The sequence below is a fragment of the Moschus berezovskii genome, chromosome 15 (assembly GCF_049115385.1).
Source record: "Moschus berezovskii isolate FMDL1 chromosome 15, NW_MosBer_1.0, whole genome shotgun sequence".
NCBI lineage: Eukaryota > Metazoa > Chordata > Mammalia > Artiodactyla > Moschidae > Moschus > Moschus berezovskii.
This window is the reverse complement of record NC_142474.1, coordinates 44,852,709-44,878,227: the sequence shown is the minus strand read 5'-3', so window position 1 is coordinate 44,878,227 and position 25,519 is coordinate 44,852,709. Positions and strand designations below refer to the sequence as shown.

The 25,519-nt window shown below is 45.3% G+C and overlaps 1 protein-coding gene across 1 annotated transcript in view; it reads left to right on the top strand.

Moving 5' to 3' along the window:
- The window catches only part of CFAP61 (cilia and flagella associated protein 61), a 246,292-nt gene that overhangs the window by 164,850 nt on the left and 55,923 nt on the right, over nt 1-25,519 (top strand). Inside the window, exons 20-22 of the mRNA XM_055430665.2 lie at nt 3,837-4,001; nt 11,042-11,220; nt 23,929-24,221. Coding sequence (XP_055286640.2) covers nt 3,837-4,001; nt 11,042-11,220; nt 23,929-24,221 — 637 coding nt within the window. The remainder of the gene's footprint in view (nt 1-3,836; nt 4,002-11,041; nt 11,221-23,928; nt 24,222-25,519) is intronic.

Genomic DNA, 25,519 nt, shown 5'->3' with positions numbered 1-25,519 from the left:
AGCCGCGAGCCACATGTGGCTGCTTAAGTTTCAGTTAATTACAGTTCAGGGTGAGTAAAGTTCAGCCCTTCAATTACTTGAGCCACTTTTCAAGTGGCCGACTAGCCACGTGTAGCTCGTAGCTCTCCTATCAGACAGGCCAGCTGCAGAAGGATTCTGTCATCACAGAAAGTTGCAGATGCTCCCTCCAGTCTGAAGCCTGTCCTTTTCTGCTGACACCGCTAACCCCTTCTTTGACTATGTTTGCCCTTGTTCTCTCCACTGTAGCCTCGCCAGCCTCCTTGATGATTCTTGAACACACGAGGCAAGTCCCCACCTTGGAGGTCTTTGCTCCCTGGTGGCTCAAATGGTATAGAACCTGCCTGCATTGCAGGAGACCCAGGTTCAATCCCTAGGTTGGGAGGATCCCCAGAGAAGGGCATGGCAACCCACTCCAGTATTCTTATCTGGAGAATTCCGTGGACAGAGGAGCCTGGTGGGCTACAGTCCATGGGGTTGCAGAGTTGGACACCAATGAGAGACTTATGTTTTTCCACGAGACCCATTCTGACCACCCAATTGTCTGCAACCAGTTCCCCAGGACACTCCAGTCCTCCTCCTCTGCTCTCTTCCTTACTACTGAAATCCTTGTAAATATACAATTTGCCTTTAAAATGGTTGATTCTGAATCCTTCAGCTATATTGCAAACTCCACAAGGGCTGGAATTTTTTGCCTTTTTGTTCACTGATGGGTCCCAACGTCTGGGACGATGTTTAACACTTAGCAGGTGCTCAGTAAATTATGTCAAATGGATGATGGTTACCTTCAGAAAGTACCTACCAAAGTCCCCTCCACCAGGGTGTAGACAGGGACTAGATAACACTGCCATATAAGATGCTTCTGGATGGGGACCAGCGTGTTATCCTAACCCACAGAAGCTGCAAATGGAACCATCAACAGGATGCTGCCTTTCAAATGGTCCTCACATCACGATATAGGAAACTTTCTGATCATGGAGTTAAAAAAATAGCAAGTGCGCTGACATCTGTAAATCTAATTATTCAAATTCCTCGTGCTAAATATTGGGTTGGCCAAGAAGTTCAATTGGGTTTCTCCATACTAGCTCCTAGAAAAACTTGAATGAACCTTTTGGCCAACCCAATACAAATTCTGAACTTTTCCATAACCAGTGTTTAGATTTATTAATGCCATTACTATTTTTTGAAGAGCCATGTTTTGTCCCCTTCCCCCATGCCCCCACACCATCCAGCCTCTGGTGGAAGTGCTAATGACTTACCCGGGATGCAGCAGAAAGGAGGGCACTGGGAGGGAGGGGGAACAGGCAGAGGAAGAAAGCCGCTAACTAGACAGTCAGCTCTGAACCACTGAAGGTTAATTACCACGCTCCTTCTTCCGGGAGTGTCACAATAAACCCTCCTGAAAACCTCTGAGATCCTTTCCGATCCTGTAGGGTTACAATTCCATGAAATGCAGGTCTTCACCACATTTACATTTATTAATATTGCCCTGGAGTTCGCTCCTAATTTTGTACCTGGGACCTTAGGCTAAGACATCCGATCTCTAGGTTTGAGGTCATTGCAACTTTGAGCCAGCTGGCCACTCTGCATTTCTATTTTTTTTATTTCCCCTCCTCCTTATTACCTGTCTCCGGAATGTTCTATGAAGACAAATTTTCACATTATTTCTGTGTCAGGATCAAGCTCACTTGAGAAACATAAAGTTTCATTGACCTTCCTTCTTTGGTTTCTTCTCTGTCTCCCAGAGAACACTAGTGGAGATATTTCTCTGGTCTCCAAGCCTTGAAATGGTCCCTGCCATGTGAGAATCTTAATATTCATTTTCTCTGCTTAGGAAATAACTTTACAGTCAGAACACTTACAGCCTCCAGTATCTAGCTTCACCTACCTAATGGTTAAATTAAAGGAGATCCAAAATGGTTTATAATATCCAAAATGGATGGGCATCACCTGCCCAGTGATGTCCTAAACTGAGACATGTCATTCTGTGTGGTCACAGGCTGTAAAAGGAAGCATCCCACATTTTCCATGCTTACCGAGGTTCCCTAAAGCCCTAGTGTTTCTGAGTGCCAGCCTGCTGGACAGAGCTTCAGATCTGAGCTCAGAAATATGAATTCTGAAATTATCAACACTGCTGGCCGACTGTCATTACAAATAACATTCATCTTAGCCTTTCCCAAATTTCCCCTGAGAACTTGAATCTTTGAGCAGATCCTCATGTGACAAATCCCTGTGCGTTAACGAAATTTAATTTTTTTCCCATCTTGGATGGCTGACAGTACCACTCTATTAGGAATGGGTAATGTCCCAAGTAGGAACAGTCCTTCATGGGTCTCTTCATGAACGTACGAAATCAATGAGACATCCTTTTTTCCTATAAAGCTACCAACATGGCTTTTTAAAAGAGAATTTCATCTCACTGTCTGTTATTTTCCTGTGACAGGTCAGCCCCCTATTTTCTTTTCTTATTAAGAAGAAATTTTCTTGTTTTTTAAGTGTTGTTGCATGGAGAGATACAAAGCCCAGACTCGCTTCTCTTTCACAGGCCCCGTAACAGGGTCTAATGTGTATCCATTACCAGGGTTCTTTTTGTGTGGTGCGAGCAGACTCTACGCATGGATCAAAAAGAAAAAATGTTCTCCCATTACCACTTCAGAATCCTGTTTGCCTCTAAGCAGAGTAAACAGGGTTGTGTAGCGTTAACATTTTCTGGACTAACAATCCTCACATATGCATCTCACTTGACCGGACAGCATCTCTTACATTCTAATGTCCATCCCTCACAACCCTCGAGGTGGGTGAGGAGGGGTCATTATCTCCTACTCAGAGGTGGAGATGGTGAACTTCTGAAAAGGGGTGCAGAGTCCCCAGGACCCTGTTTCCTTGGCAACAGAGCAGGGACACAGACCCTGGCTCGGGGAAGCCTGGGTTTAAACAGACTCTCGTTCTGCTGTTGTGCACTCTCGGTCTTCAGAACAGGGTTATTAAAACATCCTGTACCTGAGGTCACACCCTTCAGAAGATTCTGGAAACAACCCTTACAGAAATCTAAATAAACCCAAAGCCACAGGAAATCTACTTTTCTCCCATTACAGTGTTGTGTTCATCCTCAAATAGAACCCACAGAAGCAAACCTATCCATCCTGGACCTGCTCTTATGGAAGCAGAGGTCCCTGTAAATCACCTTTATCATTAGGAGGGACTCCCCAAAGTCCCCAGGGATTGTACTGGATGCAAACATAATTGCCCAGTTGACACCTTCTTTGAATAAAGTGTGTTTTGTTTTTTTTTGGCATGAATCCATACACATATTCTGTGAGTCATTTATCAAAAAGCCTTCACAGACGGGCGGGGTTCTTTGTATTCTGGACCTCGACCCCTGCCTTTGGGGATCCTCAGGTGTCACTTTCTTCATCCTCATTCACTCCAAGTCTGTGGTCAATGTGACAAGATGACAGTTGTCAATATGACAGTTCAACAGCTAACGTAAATTTACACCGGCCATGCATTGGACGGAAGACTATTAGAAATGATTACACACACACACACACACACACACACACACACGGGCATGCGTGCACCCTCCCTGGCGTGGACTGGCCTACCCCAAGCAAAGCAACTTAGCTTTAATAGGAAGATGTCAATTGGCAACTAAATGTTTCACAAGGACAAATCTCCTAGCCTGCCCAGGTCCTGGTACGTTATTTGCAAGAGCACGGGCTCGGCCCACCAGGGGCCCTGAACCAGCTCACCAGATGTCTCATTAATGCCCGCTGTCAGCTGCTCAAATGTCACTGATGGAGCCTCTCTCTCCGCAGCCACTGCTATAATGACAGAGATCATGAATTGATGTCGCTGTGCTCCTGGGTCAACGTGGTGGTTGCTAAGATGACCGCCATAGACCGAGCAGCCAAGCAGGTCGTTGTTTCGAGAGAGAAAGTCGTGCGCTACGACCACCTCATCCTCTGCACCGGACGGCAGTACCAGGGAAGCTCTCGAGGGCTGAGGGAAGCGGGGCGGGGGGACGGGTCATGGGGTGGCTGGGCCCACATCCCAGCGCCAAGAGTGTGCCTCCCACCTCCACGTGTGAGCAAAACTGGGTCCTCCTGGAAACCCATTCCAAGAAAGCATTCTTCCCAAGGATGAAAACCTCAGCAAACTGGAGAGATGTCATCCTTGAAGCTGTGGTCCCAAAGTCGAACACTTGCCACTCACCAGAGCAGAATCCAAACACAGCCTGTCATGTGTCTACAGGAAATTAACTTTGCCTCAACAGCTATGGCTTCCCTGATGGCTGGGATGGTAAAGAATCCACCTGCAGTGAGTGAGACCTGGGTCCAATCCCTGGGTCCAGAAGATCCCCTGGAGGAGGGAATGTCAACCCACTCCAGTATCCTTGCCTGGAAAATTCCATGGACAGAGGAGCCTGGCAGGCTGCAGTCCATGGGGTTGCAAAGAGTCAGGCACGACTGAGCAACTAACACTTTGAAGAGCCTAACATTTGGCGATGGTGCCAGGCTTGCAAGAAAGTATTTCAGACATGCACACCTTCTGTCACCCTTGTGTTATTGTGTGTCTTGGTTACAAAGCTCTGGGGAGTATGGCTGGTGGCTTACCTGGTGACCATGCTCTCCATCTGGGTTAAATTCTCAAACCCTACTCGAGGAAAATGCTCCAGGATATGACTGAAGCTGAGTCTGAACATTCTCACTCTGCAATGCAGCAGCATTTTGTGCAGAAATAGGTCATCTCTTTGATGGAAAGAGATTTAGATGATGGAGTCTTTTCATTACATTTCCCCCAAGGAACTGGATAGACTCCAAGTTGGGTTTATATGGAGTTATCCACCTCCTCCACCACGTCCCACGCAAACACTGGTCGTATTTTCCTGGTCCTGTCCCAGGCTACCATGCGGATTCACTCATGCTTGAGCTGGTGGTCATGGTGAGGACAGACAGCCCGCAACCCTGAGCATCACTTATTTCAATCACTGAGCCGCAGTTACTGGTTGAGTGCACCTGGGCACTTTTGAAATAAACCCATGCTGGGCCCCATCCCCAGGGGCTTTGTTTTAATTATTTTGGGGTGAGTGGGACCCAGTCATCAGTATTTTTTTTTGAAGCTCCCAGTTGATTCTTTGTTTTTCAATTAATAAATTTAATTAGAGGATAATTACTTTACAACATGTGATGGTTTTTGCCATACATCAACATGAATCAGTCACAGGTATACATGTATCCCCTCATCCTGAAGCCCCTCCCACCTCCCTCCCCACCCTCTGGGTTGTCCCAGAGCACCGGCTTTGGGTGCCCTGCTTCATGCTTTGAACTTACACTGATTTGAGGCTAGGTTGGAGAACTATGGACTCGAACATTCTAGAACCTCATCTTACTTTAGAGCAGCACTTCTCCAGCTGTCATATGCACACACATCCCCTGTGCATCTCGTTAAAATACAGATGCCAGCAGGTTGTGGGGTGGGGGAGGGTGTGGCTGAGAAACCTCAATTCTGACTTGTTTCCAGGTGAGGCCAAGGCTGTCAAGGGAACCCCTGATGGTCCAGCTTGGATCAGCCTTTGAGTGATGTCTTTTCTTCCTACCTCCTCCTCCCCTTCTTCTTCTCCTTCTTTTTTTTTTTTTTTAAAGAAATCCAGTTCTCAAAGTGTAGAAAAGGATTTCTTTTTCTGGATGAAGTATAAAAATAAACTAGGTCTTTAAATATTCCTCTCTTTTGAACATGAAATCAGAAGAAAATACCAAGCACTCCTCTGTCCCCCCACCTCACCTCAGAGCTCCAGCTGCTCCCTGTGACCAAGGACTTGGGAAAATGTGAGGGGAGGCCCAGCCAGCTGTCCAGAGTCTCGGGCGCCTGCCCATGTGTGCCCAGCTGCCCCACGGCTTTCATCTGTGGCACATTAAGCTCTTGCCCTTTTTACACCAGGCAACATGAAATGAAGAAGTTATCAAGAGTGTTCCAATTTAATTTTTCCAGAAAGACATGAAAACTAAAGGTACATAAGCTGATATTTTTTAAAGGCAGCTGAATTCATTGGGCGCTTCCAGCTCTTATTTCTCTCCCTATTTCCTTCTCTTCCAATCTCTCATAGTTTTGTCCCAATTCTGTGATTTAAAAAAATACTGACAAACTGATGAAAGTAAGCAAGAAGACTATATATCTGTTATAAAATATTGCAAACCTTCATCTCTAATCTGACTTGTAAATGGCACGGATCAGTCTGAAATATCGTGCAGTATTTTCGATATCCAGATCTACCACACTATTTTTTTTTTAATGAGAAAATCCATGCACAAGCTACACGGTGCTGCAGGGTTTCGCATGAGGAGGGCTAGTCTCTCCTCTCAAGCCCTCTCCCCAGGGTCAGCCATTCCAAGGCATTTCCGTTATTCAGTCTTCATGGGTTGCTCCCCAGAACTCGCAAAAATGTGTTTGTAGTTTTCCCCTTGATCAGTCGACTTCTGATATGACCTATGACCTTTCTAGTTTGGAAGATGAAGATTTTTCTGGTTCACATTCAGCACCCTCTAACCCCTCCCCGACAAAGCCCATGTATGGATTGGTTATTTTGATTGCTGAGCGCACACTGGTTCTGAAAAAACTGCGTGGAAGAACTTACAACTGGGGTCCCCAAGCCCCCTCCATGGCTCTTGGCACATCATGCAGACCAAGAGAGGCCTGCCCCCACGCCAGGCTGTGTGTCCTCTCAAAAAGAGGAAGGATAAAAGTGTGTCAGCCTGAAGTCAGATGAGTCAGCATGGCCATGGGAAAACCATGGCTGGGACTCCCCACGGGGCAGTACTCTGGGGAAGCCAGGAGGTGGGGCAAAGATGGGCAGCCAGAGGGTAAGAGCGAAAAAATAGATACATGCGGCAACAGCAAAAGGTGTCAGCAAATTCATACAGCTGTTAGGAGCAGCAGCAATAGTCACATCCAGCAGAGCAGAACTAACTGGAGAAATGCAAGAATCCCCATTTCACAGATGAGGCAACTAAGGTGCCGCTGTGAAGCTGAGGCCCAAGGTCAGAAGAGCCAGATTGTCCACAGTCACAGCAGGGCGGCAGATTAGGCGCTAAGGTTAGAGCCCAGGTGGTCTGGCCCCAGTTCTCCGTCCTTGCCTGTCTCTCTCTCTCCCTCTTTCCATGTCTCCTTCCCCTTCCCTTCCTGCTCTCTCCCATAGCTGTGGTGCAGAGGTTACCCTTGATGGCTTTTAAAAGTTTTCACAATACACAAATTCTGGAACTTAATATTTATAGCTAGAGTCAGATAAACAGGTTTTCTGTTGGTTTTTTGGGTGTGTGTGTGTTTTCTTTAAGTTTTTTTCTTTCATTAAAAATATCTGGAGAAAAGCAACTCAGTTCTGGTAAAGTGGCTTCCAGGTGTCACCAGGAACCCAGACCCTTCTGTCTTTTGTTATTCTGCCTTTAGAATGTTTTTCTATCCTCAGCATCTTGTGGTGGCTGCTGTGGTTCCAGCCATTTCATGTGCAAGAGGTAGAAAGGAGGAAGGACTAGGGCAAAATGACTTTTCCTACTGCCCTCTTCCCTCCCGCTTCCACCCCATCCCTCATCAAGGATGTCTGCTTATCTCTCTTGACTTCTTAGGTCATAAGTGGGGAAATGTTCCAACTGGGCATATGTCCCAGGAATACGTTACTAAGAAAGAAAGGGAGACAGAATAATGGATAGGCCACCAGCATCCCCTATTGCCTTGTTAACTTGCTAAGAACGGGGTGGCCAACAGGCTCCCACCAGCAGGTGATACTCAGTCCTGAATCACTGGAGTGGTTGGGAAGTCCCCTGCTTCTCTCCGGTCACAGTTTAGTGCCAGGTTAGTGGTGGCAGAGAACCTCTGGTTTGGGGAGCTGGTACTGATGGGCTTCTACATTGAATGCCCTCCTATTGAACTTTACTCCCCCCTTTCACTGATGACATCATATGATTTTCCCCCATAGTATCGAGTTCTGCTAAACTCTGTGTGGGCAGCTTAATTAGTTTGGGAACTTAAAAATTCTAGCTTGAGTTTTGCCTGTTTTGTGACATGCCACCGTGCGAATATGAAAATACGTTATCACTTTAATTTCTAATTCTTTATAGTTTAGAAAAGTGCAAAAACAACTCCACCTGCTTCAGTGCACAGAATTACATGGATCTTTAGGCGGCAGTTACATCACAGGATTGTAGCAAACTGATTTTCAATTTTGACCTTATTCCTTTTCCCCCTGTCTTCTGTGTGTGTGTGTTTTCATCTGAGCACACACTATCTGGAATGATAAGTTGTTTTATAAACTAAACAGCTCTCACTTTGCTCTTCAGCTCTCCCTTTTTCTGCCAAGGATTTTTCCTGATTTGTTAAAGCATGATTTACTAAACTGATATAATGTTACCCCAATTTCATTTTCTCTTAACTATCAGTACAGTGCTTGTTGTAGTTCTGATAAAGTTTCAAACCTCTAAGGCACAGTATTCCACACTGTGCACTTGAAATCACTCGCCAAAGCCCCCGGTGGATTGCTTTATACTGACCACAAATGTGGTTAAGACCAGAATTTTACTGTGACACTGCTAAATAAATTATATTGCTAACAAGAGATTGCCACCACAATTTTAGTTGTGATGCATGTGTGTGTGCTAAGTTGCTTCAGTCGTGTGCAATTCTTTGCGACCCTATGGACTGCAGCCCACCAGGCTCCTCTGTCTGTGGGGACTCTCCAGGCAAGAATACTGGTGTGGGTTGCCATGCCCTCCTCCAGAGGATCTTCCCGACCCAGGGATCAAACCCACATCTCTTACATCTCCTGCACTGGCAGATAGGTTCTTTACCACTAGCGCCGCCTGGGAAGCCCTTTGCTAAACTGCTAAGTCACTTCAGTCATGTCTGACTGTGTGCGAGCCCATAGACGGCAGCCCACCAGGCTCCCCCGTCCCTGGGATTCTCCAGGCAAGAACACTAGAGTGGGTTGCCTTTTCCTTCTCCGATGCATGAAAGTGAAAAGTGAAAGTGAAGTCGCTCAGTTGTGTCCGACACTTCCCAACCCCATGGACTGCAGCCTACCAGGCTCCTCCATCCATGGGATTTTCCAGGCAAGAGTACTGGAGTGGTTGTGATAAATGACCATAGTTTCTGGTCAGCCTCCTCACAGAGAAAAGACATCCAGGTTTAAAAACTGATTGTTTTTTTGTTCTTTAGTCCCACTTGAAATTGAATTACATACATCACAGTCGTGTAGTCAGACTTTACTATTTCTCTTGAGGAAGGATGTACCAGCAAGTTCTCCAAATGTCATCTGGGGTTTAGTGAAGCCCCACATGCTCAGGCACCTGCCAGCATTCACATCCCCCTCATGGCCAGGGGTTGCTGGTGGTTCTCAAGGGAGGAAGAAACTCTTTGAAGCCTGTGTTGGTCTCTGCAGCCAGTGAACACTTTGCCCTCTGTAGCTGTAGGAATCTGGCCTCACACCCTTAGGCCTCAGGCCACAAGCGCACAGGACGCTGGCTCCTCTGATAGAAGCCAGGCTGCCTGGGCGTTTCGCCGTGGGTTCCAGCCTCGTCATCTCCCATAATCTCCCCCTGGCCACCAAATGCTACCCAGCAAGGCAGCGAGAGGGCCACTGGGCACACCCGTCTCACTCTGCCCTTTAACTTGGCTTCCACAACGGTGTCTGTCTGTTTGATTTTCATTTGAACGAAAAGAATGAACAAATCAAGAGTCCACATAAAGAAAAAGACCCAAGTATCTGGCATTTCTTGAGAGAAGAGATCTGGCCAACCAGAACCCCAAGACTACCCTGGCAGTGACTGGATGGAGCTGAGTCAAGGTTGCACACTCTGGCTGGGGTCTGGGCCATCCAGCTCATCACAGCATCCTGGACAATGAGGGCCAGAACCAGCCGGCATCTGTGATCGTGTTGGTGCTGTTCCTTTCCCTATGGCAGAGGAAAGCATCCGTCTTCATGCGTGTCTGTGTCAAAAGTCAGGGAACGGAATTATACTGGAAGGGCTCTGTGTTGAGTGGGAGAGAGAGAGGGCGAGGCTGGGGAGGAATACTTCTTTGAAAAAGCGAGAGAGAAGCCAATAATCTTCACAAGTAAGTGGTAGCCCACTTCCCTCATTTGGTGCCTCGACCCTCTATGCACTTGAATTTCAATCCCTGAGATAGTTGCTTCCATGCAGGTTGTTTTTTTTTTTTTTTTTTTTTACCAAAAATGGCCACATCAAATGCAGTTACACAGACTCTTCCATGGCCCTATCCCTTCTATGGGAGCAGGTGGATCCTGGTTTCCCTTCCCTTGACCCTGGCCAGACCTTCATGATGAGCTCCGTGACTGAACCTGGCCGGAGAGCCCCTGCTGGGCTCCCCAGGACCAGGTTAGAGAAAACTGTGAGCCCTCTGGACTGCTGACCTCTCCCAGGACATGTGCCCTGGAACCTAGTCACCCAGTCGTAAGGAAGCTCAAGCCACATGCTGTTCATGTAGCATCACGTCCTCCGCCCCAGCTGGGACCAACCTCTAGACACAGGCTGATAATGATTTGTCATCAATTTAAACACCCACCCTGTCTTCTTGGGGAAAGAAAAAGGCTTGAGTTCATCTCCAGGTGATTCCAGCCCCTGGCTGTCAAGTCTCTACCCCCAGCCTTCAGGTCTTCCCAGCTGAGGTCTCCAAAGAGACCTACTGTCCCCCACCTTTGCCCTGTCTGCATGGCTGACCTCCAGAACCTGGGATCCTCCTGATGGTTTCTCATGACTGAGCTTCGGAATAATTTGTTACACAGCATCAAGATGACCAGGGCAGTTCCTTTTGAGAATTAGCTCCAAGTGGCCATTTCACCCGTCTAGTTTTTATTTTGTTTTGTTTTTAATTAAAACCCGATTCTATCTGGAGACGGAAAAAGGCACACCTGTACTGGGCATTGCTTTGTTTATGTGGATCAGTCAGTCAATGAATTAATTACTGTTTGAACGCTTCACCTGTTACCACCGAAATAAGCATTTCTCTGCAATGCACCTCAGGTCCCATGCCCGACGGAGGTGGACATTAGCCTCCATCCGACCAACAGAGAGGTTTCAAACAGCTGCCTGCGGCAGTACACCGGCCCAGTTCCCTGCAATCATTTCACCCTCAACGACGAGGAGGATTGCCTGAGGGCCCTGGCCTGGATCAAGAACAGCTCCATCATGGCCGAAGGTAAGGATGCTGGTGCCCGAGCATCTTTCAGAACAGCGTTTTCTTTCCATAATGAGTCTTATTCTTCGTCTAGCTCCAGTGTATAATTAGTGCCTAATTAATTCCAACCAAATCATTCATCTGTCATGCTTTGTTTTCCAGATTAATTTACAACTTGTTGTCATTTTTGGATACCCAGCATGTTTGCCGGGGGAAAGAAAAGGGCTGGAGATAGTTTAATTATCTATAATTATTTTATTACACGAAATGAATATCCGAAGCGCAAAGCATGGCTAAAATCATTAACTAATTAAAGAATAATTTAATAAGCAAACATGTTTAGCAATTATATGGAAAATATGTCTCCTTTTGTGAGGCTGAAAAGACCTCAGAAGAAAAAGAAAGGTCTGAGTCGTAAGGGCTCTTTTCTCTCACCCCGCCATTCTTCTCCATCGTGGTTGCCCGCACAGTCGTTCCCACAGACGCGCACAGTCGAGTCGCCTGCCACTTTCTGCATCCAAATGAGAGGGGAAAGCATTTGTACAAATGCCTCTGCCACTCAGAAGTGTCTTCTTAAGTGTCTTCCTCTCTGCCGCTTGGGTTCATGGAAATTGTTCAACTAATAGAATAACCAGAATAGGGCCTGGCCGGTTTGTCTTGAATTGAAACCTGGGAGTCCACTTTTAGAGGTGACTTTCTGCAGCCTCTTCATTTTACTGAAATCACAGGGAGGATCAGGGCCTTGGTCAGGTTATAAACTACCGCAGTGGGCTGATCATCTAACCCAGCCTTCAATTCAGTCCAGGGATAGAAGGATCACTAAGTGACTGAAGTATGGAGAATCAGTATGTATACAATCAAACATACTAATCTATGTAATGTATTTATTTAAATATAATTTCATCATGTTCAGTTCAGTTCAGTCACTCAGTCGTGTCCGACTCTTTGCGACCCCATGAATCACAGCATGCCAGGCCTCCCTGTCCATCACCAACTCCCGGAGTTCACTCAAACTCATGTCCATCGAGTCGGTGATGCCATCCAGCCATCTCATTCTCTGTTGTCCCCTTCTCCTCCCGCCCCCAATCCCTCCCAGCATCAGAGTCTTTTCCAGTGAGTCAACTCATCGCATGAGGTGGCCAAAGTATTGCAGTTTCAGCTTTAACATCAGTCCTTCCTATGAACACCCAGGATCGATCTCCCTTAGAATGGACTGGTTGGATCTCCTTGTAGTCCAAGGGACTCTCAAGAGTCTTCTCCAGCACCACAGTTCAAAAGCATCAATTCTTCGGCGATCAGCTTTCTTCACAGTCCAACTCTCACATCCATACATGACCACTGGAAAAACCATAGCCTTGACTAGATGGACCTTGGTTGGCAACGTAATGTCTCTGCTTTTTAATATACTATCTAGGTTGGTCATAACTTTCCTTCCAAGGAGTAAGTGTCTTTTAATTTCATGGCTGCAATCAGCATCCACAGTGATTTTGGAGCCCCCAATAATAAAGTCTGACACTGTTTCCACTGTTTTCCCATCTATTTCCCATGAAGTGATGGGATCAGATGCCATGATCTTTGTTTTCTGAATGTTGAGCTTCAAGCCAACCTTTTCACTCTCCTCTTTCACTTTCATCAAGAGGCTTTTGAATTCCTCTTCACTTTCTGCCATAAGGGTAGGGTCATCTGCATATCTGAGGTTATTGATATTTCTCCTGGCAATCTTGATTCCAGCTTGTGCTTCTTCCAGCCCAGCGTTCCTCATGATGTACTCTGCATATAAGTTAAATAAGCAGGGTGACAATATACAGCCTTGACGTACTCCTTTTCCTATTTGGAACCAGGCTGTTGTTCCATGTCCAGTTAGTTATTATGACTAACAATTAGAACCCACCTGCCAGTGCAGGAGATGTAAGTGACGCAGGTTTGATCCCTGGTTCGGGAAGATCCCCTGGAGGAGGGCATGGCAACCAGTATTGTTGCCTGGAAAATCCCATGGACAGAGGAGCCTGATGGGCTACAGTCCATGGGGTCTCAAAGAGTCGGACACGACTGAGAGACTTAGCACAGCACATTGTAATTAATGTTAGTTATTATAATCAATGTTAGTTATTATAATTAATATATTAAAATTATATACTTTTCTAATTTTTAGTGGAACTTTTTGGTTAACTCTCAAGTTCCTACACTTTATTAAAAATAAAAAATAGATATCAAAGGACATTCAATACATTGCTGAATTCAATTTTTTAATACTTATAGGCTATTTGAATCAAAATTTATATGTGAGATTGGCCTGTTTTTTATGCTGACTTGTCAAGTTTTGGAATCGAAGGTTTGCTAGTCTCACAAAATATTTTGGGGAAGCTTTCCACATTTTTCTGGGGTCAGAAATTCTTTGCATTAGCTAAAAATTAGACAGGAATAACCCATAAAACCAACTGGGTCTGGAACCTTTTTGCAGGTGTGGGAGATCCATATATATACACACGTATATATAATTACATATATATAGCTTTATACTGGGAACCCAGATTAAAATTTGATGAAGTTATTTTAATATTTGCATTAACACTTGGTATTATTTTCAGTTTGGATCTGTATGTATTTAAACCTGTTTCAATATTTTAGTTGTTCTTTAACCACTGCCCTTTGACCTAAGTACACCTAGGGAATCAGTGACTTTTACCGTAAAGGGTCAGATAGTAAAAATTTTAGACTTTGCAGGGCATATAATCTCTGTTCCAACTAACCAACTCTGCTGCTGTAGCAAGATAGCAGCCACTGACAGTGTGTCAGTGAATGGGCATGACTGTGTTCCAATAAAACTTTATTTACAAAAATAGGTGAATCATAGTTTTCAGAACTCTGCCTTTATCCATACAATCTGTGACATCGTTGTCTTTGTTGATTAGTCGCTCAGTCATGTCCAACTCTTTGCGACACCATAGACTATAGCCTTCCAGGCTCCTCTGTCCGTGGGAACTCTCTAGGCAAGAATACTGGAGTGGGTAGCCATTCCCTTCTCCAGGGATCTTCCGACCCAGGGATCAACCCAGGTTTCCTGCATTGCAGTCAGATTCTTTACCAGTTGAGCCACCAGGGACCCATTATATCAAGTCCAGACCTCAAAATGTAACTCAAACTTGCTGAAAACACAAAAACCAGTGGTTCAATACAAAATATGATTATGTCTTAGGACCGTGCTCAGTCCTGTTACAATGTGATATTTTAATTGAACTGTTGGCTGTTTTGAGAGTTAGAATTCAGGAGTCTTTTGATCAATAAAAGGGCCTTTGCATGTGGCAATGCAAATTTTTTTGTTTTTTGTTTTTTCAGTTTCATTCTACTCTGTAGACCTATTAAGCCTTCTCTCGGCCATATTGCCCTGTCAATGACCACCAGTTGAACAGGAATGGTGATTGTGAACTTTCTTGTCTCATTCCTATTTTAGGTGGAAAAGTTCCCACTTCACTTTCATCTAAAAGTATGCCTTTTCGATGTTTCTAGTTTTTAGTCACAAATAAGTGCTGAATTTTATCAAATGCCTTTTTCTGCATCTATTGAGGCGATAAATAATTTTTTATCCTTTCTCCATTAATTTGGTGAGTTACCTTAATTGATTTTTGAGTGTTGAACTAACTTTGCATCTTGGAATAATTCTTACTGGGTGGAGATGAAAATTCCTATATCCTTATTCCTGGAATCAGAATGCTAACGTATATAGAATTTTTATACCTGTGTTCATGAGGGGTACTGGTGTACAGTATTCAATAGTGCACGTTCTTAACTCTGAATGCTTATGGCGGAGTACTTAGAAATTCCAAAGCAAAAAGTTCTTGGCTTTCAAGTGGGGGAGGAGCATTCATGCTATGGCGTTGCCTTAACTAGTGGTCAAAAATGGTGACATTCTGGTGCCCACTTAAAGGGAAATAAATGGTTTTGCAAGATTTAAGAATGTCTCCCATTAGCCATTGCATAAAACTCATTCATACCTGTTTTTGTCTACTGGATGAACAGGTTAGGAAGTTAGTAGACATTAGCTTCCTATCTTAAAAGTAGGCTGCTTTCCAGGTCCATTGCTTAACGATACCCCTGGGGCATCTCCCAAGTGGGTCATCTAAACAGTCAGAGGCCCAGCCCAGGCTCTGGAAGGCATCTGAGAAACCGATCGAGCTAAGTTCATTCAACTTAGGCTAGTGACCCTTTTCAGAGGACTCGAAGAGAAGTTGGGAAGAAAAATGTTAGCCTCCTGCCTTGGGGAAGCTCTTTCTCTTGTTGTTTTTCCATAATTAGAGTCCTATTCAGATGAATTCAATTAGTCCCATCCCAGCTATCTCCCTCACGCGGACTGCTGTGAGGAGCAAACGAGATTAATAAGCTATTTCATGTCCAACTCAGGGTTATGTCTCTTACATGGTAAGAGTTCAGTCACACAGGCTGTCATTAGCCTTGTTACCACCACTCCTGCTGTGCGATGGGGTTGTTGCTGTGCACGAAGTTTTCCCGGGTGTACGTCTCAGCCCCTGCCATCCTGCTGATGGTGCAGTCTAGCACGGCCTCTAGACAAAAGATAGGGATCCGTGTACACCAGGAGCCAGTCTGGTTGTAGAGGGGCACCATGGCCTTCATGGGAGCCCAGGGGAATGTGACGTTTGGAGACGGCTTCCCCAAGGAGGGAGGATTTGAGCTCAACCTTAAAGGAGGGCAGGATAAGCAAAGGAAGAGAGAGGTTGGGGACGTCTGACTTGTATCCAACATGACCCAACAACTTGGGTTGGGCAGACTCTGTGAAGGGCAGCAATGAGATGGGAAAGTGGAGGGGTGAGGGGGGAACTTCAGTGTCCAGCCAAGTCCAGGTTTAACTGGTTACTTTTTAGAGGCTGGGGTCCCAAGGGTTATGCTGTGCATACAACAGCACTGCAGAAAGGTGAACCCCCATCTCTGGTGCTCACGGCAGGGTGAATTGGGGTTGGAGATGGGGGCCACCATGCTGGTGGGGAAGGGCTGGAAGCAGCCACCTTTGATCCATTTGGTGGTCTTGTTGGCACAAGACCACATCTAGCTTATTTCCACATCAGTGATGGGCCGATGGCATTTGAAGCAGGAAACTAGAAGTTGGCACTCCATGAAACGGAGGAACAGAGTTTTGTTCCTGCATCCATTACCGTCACTCCGCCTGTCAGCTCTCGGTTCCTAATTACGCCAGAAAGAATGTGGACGTTTTTCATCAGAGTTAGCTTTTGCTACCTCCGTGCTAATTCTCCTTTTTCTCAGTAGTTCAGGGTGGGGTTGGAGGGAGGGGGGCACCGAGGATAGAGCCCTTCTGCCAAGAGCCTGAGAAAAAAATCTCCTGTGTCTCATGGGTGGGGATTGAGTCAAATGTCCACCCAAGAATCATCCTGGGACAGTCCAGGCCCAACTTGAAGCCCAGGGACTCAAGAAAAGGGGCTTGTTCTGAGGATGGTGGAGGGATTGTTCTAGAAGTACAGATGGATTCTAGGTGGCAGAAACAATGAATTTTTTTTTTTTTTAACTAAGAGGAAGTTAGCTTTCCTCTGAGTGTCTGCCCTTTGGAAATGCACAAACATCTCCCCCAAAGTATCTCCAGTCTCCCTCCTCCAACCCCCGGCTCTGTTTCATCATGCCTCCCTGTGCTTCCAAAGGAGAAACAGTTGTTCAGTGATGGAATGAGTCCAGTCTGAAGGAAATTGTTTTGGGGGCTCTGGAGTTGGATGGGTTTATAGATGTAAATTATCCTAAACTATTAGAACTGCTCCAGCATCCCAGAGAAGAGCTGACATCACTGGCTTTGAACAGCAAACAAAACCCGGAGGGGTTAGCTGGCGGTGCGGGGTTTCAGATAGAACCCAGCAACTTAATACATTATAACAGTTTATGGCATTAATTGAAACTAATTGAAATTCAACTGCTATTACCTCTGTACTTTCCATGAAAATGAAAAGTAGGATGAAAGTAAAGTACAAAAAAATCTACCGCCTTAATGGCCCGAAATGGATCAATTATTTTCATCTTTAGCTAAATACAGTTTACTGCCTTATTAAAAGCATGTTTGTAAGAAAAGTATAACATTAAAATTCCAGTGCATGAATCACCGAACAAAGCCCTTGTTATGCTATATCTAATATATTCTTCCTTTTTCATTTGGCAGAGCAACATGGGATAGGTCAGGCTTGGGTCATGGAAATCTTATGCTTTAACTTATGAAAAATAAAAAGTGTATTCTCTGGTCTAATCACAGACATAAAATGTTTTTTAAGTGAGTGTTTATTTCATAATTTATAAATATTCTTTGTTATCTATGAAAATTCTTTCATTATCTAGTTATTTTCAAAAGTTAATTATACAGATAAAATGCTAATTAGAGGGGTTTTTTTAGGAATGTGTTATATCAGTTCAGTTCAGTCACTCAGTCATGTCCGACTCTTTGCAACCCCATGGACTGCAGCACGCCAGGTTTATCTGTCCATCGCCTACTCCTGGAGCTTGCTCAGACTCATATCCATAGAATCAGTGATGCCGTCCAACCATCTCATCTTCTGCTGTCTCCTCCTCCCGCCTTCAGTCCTTCCCAGCATCAGGGTCTTTTCCAATGAGTCAGTTCTTCACATCAGGTGGCCAAAGTATTGGAATTTCAGCTTCAGCATCAGTCCTTCCAGTGAATATTCAGGACTGATTTCCAGACTGGTTTGATCTCCTTGCAGTCCAAAGGACTCTCAAGAGTCTTCTCCCATACCTCTGTAGTCTATATATATATATAGGTATTTAGAACATGTTTTATATCCATCTGCAAATACAGTGTAGTGGTGTCAGCATGCGTGCGTGCTAATTCACTTCAGTTGTGTCCGACTCTTTGCGACCCCACAGACTATAACCCGCCAGACTTCTCTGTCCATGGGATTCTCCAGGCAAGAATGCTGGAGTGGGTTGCCATGCCCTCCTGGTTCTCAAATCAGACCTGGCAGGTCTGAATCCTACTGCACCATCTACGGCTGTGTGACCTGGAGCTCGTCACTTAACCTCTCTGTGCTCAGTTTTCTAGAGAGCGTAATTAAAGTTTTCTCCTGGGCCTGTTCTGGTCATAATCATTCTGTTTCTTTTGATGTGGAAAAGGAACTATATTCTTCATCAAAATACAATGGAATATGTAAATATACACGCATAGAAGTGATTTAAAGGACAGAAATTAATGTGTAACTCTTGTTTCCTCTGGTCTTAAAAACACATTTACTACAAAGAAAAATTCTTATTAATATTTGTGTGCATAATTCCTAAATTTGTTTCCTATCCTCTTGAGAGGTGATTTCCTGGCCAGAACATCAGATCAGAAATTCCTTCCCTGTTCTTCTTCAAAAGGGATGGTTTTCCTCCTGGAGAATACTCCCATCTCTGTATCTTGGGTGGATTTGCCTTGTTTTGCTGGTCACACAATCAGAGTTGCTCGTGTGTTCATTTACAGAGTCAAACGAGAGTAGCAAAAACATCACCTCTCCATTCAGGGCACCGTTTCAAACAGCAGGTCTTAGTGCTTTTGTGGAGAAGTGACAGCTCACTGAAGCGGTGATAGGAGTCACCATGTCCCCTCCTCCTCCCCAGCTGGGCTGTCACCGCCGCGGGAAGCCCCTCTTACCTTTGGAAGCTCCCTTGCACATTCGGTCCCAAAGGTCGCCACAGGTGGGAGAGACACTGGGTGCTGTTTCCAGCCAACTTTAATTACAGGGGCTTTCCAGGGTTGTCTTTTTTTTTTTAACTACCCCTCTGTCCCCCTTACCCCGCCTCCTGATTCAGCTCTGTAATCTCCCTAATGCATAATTTATCCCCTAAAAGGGACAACAGAGATCAGCCTCCCATGAAAACTGCTGCAGTTCTATTCCATTACCCTTTCTTGAATATCAACCCAGTCTGTTCTAACCATCAGTTACCATTTGCCATTTCCAAGTAGGACTGCCTGCCATTTCTCCTCTGTCAGCCATCAGATCAAGTGCAAAGACTGGTTGTGTCTTATCTATTAAATAAACTGAGCTGCAGAGAAGACAATGAGCGGATCTGTTAGCATACAACTGATATCCAGGGGGACATCCTAAGCTTTTCCACTCTGTTTCTTCCATACATGCAAGGGAACTTCCAAAGAATATACACGAATGTGTCTCCTTCTAAATATTTGCAAACACTCTGTGAGTTACAGAGCACCGAACTGCATGAGCTGGATGAATCTTTAATGACCTGGAGTTGTCTGACCTCTGAAGCCCGCTGTAGATGACAGATGCTGGGGGTACCGCATACCCTGGGGCTGCTTCCCACTCCACCCCAACAGCCATCAGGGTGTTCTCCAATGGGGGGACCCCAGCCTCCCCTCCTGGCCCGCTCAGGCTCTGACACACTGGCAGACTCAGTGTCGCCCTTACAAAGCCGTTTTCACTGCTGTTATTTATGGCCCAGTTCCCCCAGCCCCTCTCCCACTCGACAACCTCTTTCTTTCACCTACATTTACTTGTTTCTTTATTTGGCTGCACCAAATAAAGGTGCTTCTTTATGAGGCACAAGGGCTTCCCAGGTGGCGCTAGTGGTAAAGGACCTGCCTGCCAATGCAGGAGGCATAAAAGACATGGGTTCGATCCCTGGATCGGAAAGATCCCCTGGAGGGCAGCATGGCAACCCACTCCAGTATTCTTGCCTAGAGAATCCCATGGACAGAGGAGCTGGCAGGTTACAGTCCATGGGGTCACAAAGAGTTGGACACGACTGAAGAGACTTAGCACACACACGTGCATGCAGCATGATTTCCTCTACCAGGCATAGAACCCGCGCCCCCAGCTATATAAGCAGAGTCTTAACCACTGAGCTTCCAGGAAAGTCCCTCATTCACCTACTTTTAAACCCTTTCTTGCTTCTAACTCAGCCAGAGATGATAAAATCTGTTTCACTCCGCCCCCTCCCTTTCTTTCTCCAGTTGTTTCCCTCTCCATCTTCCCTCCCTGATTCAGCCCCAGATCCACCCAACAGTCCACAGCACAGTAGTCACACAAGGGGCTCACCTCCCTGGAAAATATCCTTGGTCCTGGGTTTAAATGAGAATCGGCACAATATGAGTGTTGCTCTGTACTGTTGTGTTGGAGGCACACACAATTTGGGTTACATTAGAACTGGGTAGGATTTCGTGGGCTGGAAGAGAAACCCAGTAGCCAGATCTAACATGTTTCTGTCTTACAGATCTCAAGTATACAATCCATCCTGTGACTGGTTCAATCTTTCTTGTAGTGCCAGCTTCATAGTGAACAGCAGGTAGAGGTACATAGTAGGAAAACCTGGCCAGTGTGAGGGTGCCCTGCAGTAAACACTGAGAAGACCAAAAGGAATGCTTAGTTAGTCTCGGGTCAGCAAGCTGATAAAGCCTAAACATTCTTCCATACATCTGGCCAGGAAGCATATTGTCCTACCTGTTGTAGAGAGGCTCTGTGTGGAGCCCCAAGTTGGGCAGGGTGAGCCTGAAGTCCACCCATCAACTGGGTATGTGATGCCAGGAAGGCAGGTAGAGACAGTCTTGGATCCTTGGAAGCCTCACCTGGCTGGAGGCTGGATCCTCTACTGGGGCCCAGACATGACCACAGCCACAGCCCAGCCCAGGAGGGCTTTAAGAGCCCTAGTTCCAGGACTTCCCTGGTGGTCCTGTGTTGGGACTCCTAGTTTTCCACTGCAAGGAGTATAGGTTCAGTCCTTTGTCAGGGAACTAAGAGCCTACATGCCATGTGGCATGGCCAAAAAAAGAAAAAGAAATAAGTTTTTTTAAAAAGTTCTAGTTCCACCTCATCCATTATTATTCTGATAAATATAAGCAATCATATTTTTTACCTAGATTGATTTGTCCTAAAATGAATACATTAACAATCAAACTCTTTATCAGATGGGTTTTTTTTCCCCTGGGGATTCCCCAAAATATAAGACTTTGCTTCTCCTATGAATTGTCTTCATACTTATATTTTTTCTTTTAGCTTATGAAAAAGTTACAGGCATTTGCCTGAAGCCAATGTTATTGATAAAAATTCTGTTATTGTTACTGATAGTAATAATAATAAGGGCTTGTGTATTGAAAATGCCTACCTTTGGGCCTGGTATATCAGAGTCGTGAGATAAACAGGACTGAATCTAAAAATTTTTTGCAAAGTAAAAGTTGGAAATGATGCAGAAATAAGTCACAACTGCACGAAGATAACGGAAAGAATAATCCCCTCCCCGCCTCCCACCCTGGAGTAGGAACACTTAAAAACTGAAGGACTGACCTTGCAAAGAGTAACAGGCTGACTTCATAACATCGGGTTTTGTGATTTTCATGGAGGGATGTGATTTGACCTGTGACTTGTTATTTAGGTAGTAGAAAATTATAATGGGATTCTACTGTGTTTTGTGGGATGGGAATGTAAGTAAATGATCAGTAAAACATGTTTAGATGAAAATTTTAGATGACCTCAAACAAGCCTCATGTAGGCATAGGTACACACAGAGTACTGTGCCCAGTGTAACTATGATTTTGGAATGTTATTCAATGAATACACACACATTCACATCCCTGCTGTGGACAGAGTGTGCTTCACCCCCTTGGGCATGGGTTTGGCCACTTGACTTGCTTTGGTCAAGGAAATGTTAGTGGCTGTTGCCAGGAGAGCCTTGGAAAGTGCCTGTGCAGTCATGCCTGCCTTCCTGCACAGCTCCCAAAAGAGAATATGCCTCAGGTTGCTATTGGTCCAAAGAGGCTGAGAGAGGCATGGTGGTACCGACTCAACACCAACCATAGCTTGGAGCCATAGCAGCCAACATTTGTCAGCCTGCAGGCCTGTGAGCTGACCTACCACAGGCTTATTTTTTCGGCATTGAGTTTGAGGGTTGCTTGTTACACAGCATTATTGTGACAATAGCTGACAGTTAACAATAACTAAGTCTTATGTTTTGGGGAGGTGTTTTGAATTACATTAAAATACAAACTAAAAGTTAACTGTTTAGAAGTTAGCATATATATATACATCTAATTTAAATACAAGAGGTTTTATGAAGCGTATTATCTTTTGAAGTCCTCAGACTCTCCAACTACCTACAATCTGTGGGCAACCCTGGCTAAACATACAGCCCTCTAATGACCCCAGCAGCCTGGCATTGCTGGGGCTTCTGTGAGCCTGTAATGAAAATGCAGAATAGTTGCTAAAGGCCCACATGAAGGAGAAACTGGAAAAATAATGAAACTCTGAGTTGCATGGGGCCTAAATGCTTAATCTGTCTCACGGGAAGTGAACGTTGTTTTCACATGCGTATTTGAAAGAAGGGACAGAGGACCTCAAATCTGGACAATGTGAGGTTCAAGTTTTGGCTCTCCCAGTGCACTCCTTGTTTGTTGTGTCAGACCTCCGGTAGTCACGTTTTGCAGCAGGTAGGTACCTCAGTATTTAAACAAAACGTTGGCTCTTTCAGCCAAAGAAAATGCAGCTTACCCCGGAACGCCACACTAGTGAGTCTGAACGGGGAGGCGATCAGAGCCCCCAGATCAGAATGTCCTAGGGAAGGCGGGGAGGAGGGGCCCGCCCCTGGCTGCTTTCCCCACTGGCCTCCGTGTTTGAGAAAAGGAAGCAGGGGAGGACTTCTAGAAGCTCTGAAAAATGCCTGAAAGCGATTCCAGTTCCTTTTCTTCTAGGCAAGTAAGATAAGCGATTATACCTCTTTTCAGTTTGATTTTTGCATAATTTATTACACAAAATTGAGTAAATACACTTGCCATTTATTTTGTCTCTTAAAATTCCTCTTCATATCATTTCACAAACAGAAGGAAAAAGAGAGGTAAAGTTTTGCGGTAAAATTGTTACAGCTTGTCTGAAATGTGAGTCCCCAGCAGTTTCTTTCTTTGTGAGAGGTAATAATGCCAGTTCGATGTCAAAAATAGCAGATGAATAGCACATAATACATTTCACTCATATAATAGGATCATTGGTCTTAAAACTTATATCATTATCAGAAGAGCATATGTAATTACTTCTGTAATATTTTTAAGAAATATAAATAAATTGTATCATCAAAGTGCTCTCACACAGTAGAAATCTTTCAAGATTATTTTATGATTTTATTTTTCCTCACCAGCAGAATACCCATCAATCTCTCGCTAGGTCTTAACACATTACATTGTAAAACTCAGGATTTGAATCTTTATAAAATTATCTGTTGTAAAGCAGAATGTTCTAGTCTTTAGTTCTCAAAAAAAAGTTTCCTTGAAATCAACACCATTCAACAATTAAATATTAAAATATCCATACCATCATGCACATGACTATTTTTTTAACCGTTGTCCTTTTCATGACTCAAGAAGAACTTGCATTTATTGCAAACTTGCCATTTTTTCCCCCTTAATAAGTATAGCAAATAGGGGACAAAAGCGAGATAAAAGGTTTTATTCTCGATCATTTCATTTAGCATAATTTCAACTTTCAAATTATAGGAACATAAATGAATATCCTACTTGTGTGTTAAAAGTACTTGACTACTTTGTGGGATGTTGTGTGTCCATTCTTTGCTAAATTATCTTGGTTGCCGTTGCTAGGTAACACCACTGGCTTCCCACAGCTGAAAAAAATGAGAGGGTTGGAGGGAGTAATTCAGCATTATTAGCACTTGACTAATAAGGTTATTGGTTTTTTTTTTAAGCTATGTATCTTAGCAATTTGCCCCCTTTTCTAGGGAACGTCATCATCTATGGAAACTCAATTGACACATATACCACTGTGGAGACCCTCTTGAACCTGGGGGTCAGGGGCTCCTGCATCCACCTGGTACAGCACCCACCCACGTCCATCATCACCTGCATCAACAACTGCGCAGTGGAGGGCGCGATAGAGGATGCGCTCCAGGCCGCGGGGGTGAATGTGTACCGGGATGCGCTGCTGGCTCAGTGGAACAACGGGCTGTACTCGGACCCCATCCACACCGCGAGCTTCACCACGCCCACCAAGCCCTTCCAGCTCCCCTGCTCCGTAAGTAGGTCCCCAGAACCTCACTCACCACCTTGGGAGAGCTACCAGCTTTGGGGGACTTGGGGTCTGACGACAGAGAATGAGATGGTTGGATGGCATCACCGACTCGGTGGACATGAGTTTGAGCAGACTCCAGGAGTTGGTGATGAACAGGGAAGCCTGGCGTGCTGCAGTCCATGGGGTTGCAAAGAGTCGGACGTGACTGAGCGACTGAACAGCAACAAGCCCCACTGTGAGCAAGTCCCGGGTGCCGTGCTGCCCTCTTGCAGTGCATTCCGTCCCCTCCTCACAACAGCTCCGTCACAGGAGGCACCCCCACTTTACAGACAGAACACGGTGACTCCCCGTCAGCTTAAGATCTCACCCAGGCTAACAGGGCCTCAAAGTGTACGCCATGTTGACCTCCTAAGACTCTGGAAGCAGCTGCAGTGGGTCTTTCCCTATGGAACAGGGACTTAGAACAGCTCCGCTCACGGCCTGTTCAGGAGACGAGCGGAAGCTGGGAGGAAGAGAGGAAGGGGCCAGTCGAAGTGCCAGAGAAGCAGGAGACCCCTCAGAGAGGGGGCTGCAGTCAGCGTGAGGGCTGGAGTTATGGGGGTCAAGGGTGTGTTGACCCTTGGGTTGGGATGAAGGATACCAGCAGCCTCTGGTGGGAAGACCACCTGGGGGAGGCCCATGGGGGCTCATGGGGGTCCATTACCTGGCCGTATGGGCTGGTCAGCCTAAGTCAGGGCTTCTCACCCCAGTGGTCTTATAGGTGGGTGCCATGACCCTCGTCCCCCAGAACCTAGACAAGAGGAGCTCAAGACAGACTGCGTGCCAGAGGAGCTTCCCTACCAACTCTCATTTCATTCTGATAACCCAGGGGATTCTGCATTCTGCTCCTCAAGAACATTCATTCCTTCCTTCACTCTGCAGAGATTTACTGGACACCTACTAGGTCTCAAGCTCAGTCCTAAGTATGAGGGATATAGTAGTGAAAAAGAAAAAGTTCATAGTATTTTAATAGAAAAGTGACACCATCTACATATGTATGTCACAATACCTATTTAAGAGAGGAAGAATCAAGATCTTCCCATTGGAAGTTTCCTCCCAAAATGATGATCCTGGAAGAGGTGTGCCAAGTGTACCCTGGGGAAATTCTGGGTGTGAGTACACACCTGCCTAGGGAGCACAGGTACAAGAAAACCTTCCCCAAGTATCTGACTGAATACAGGGTCTGTAGCAGCCCCCAGTGGCCTTCACTCTCCTATTAGGTCAGAACTAGAATCAAGGCAAAGACACCTTGCAGATACTCT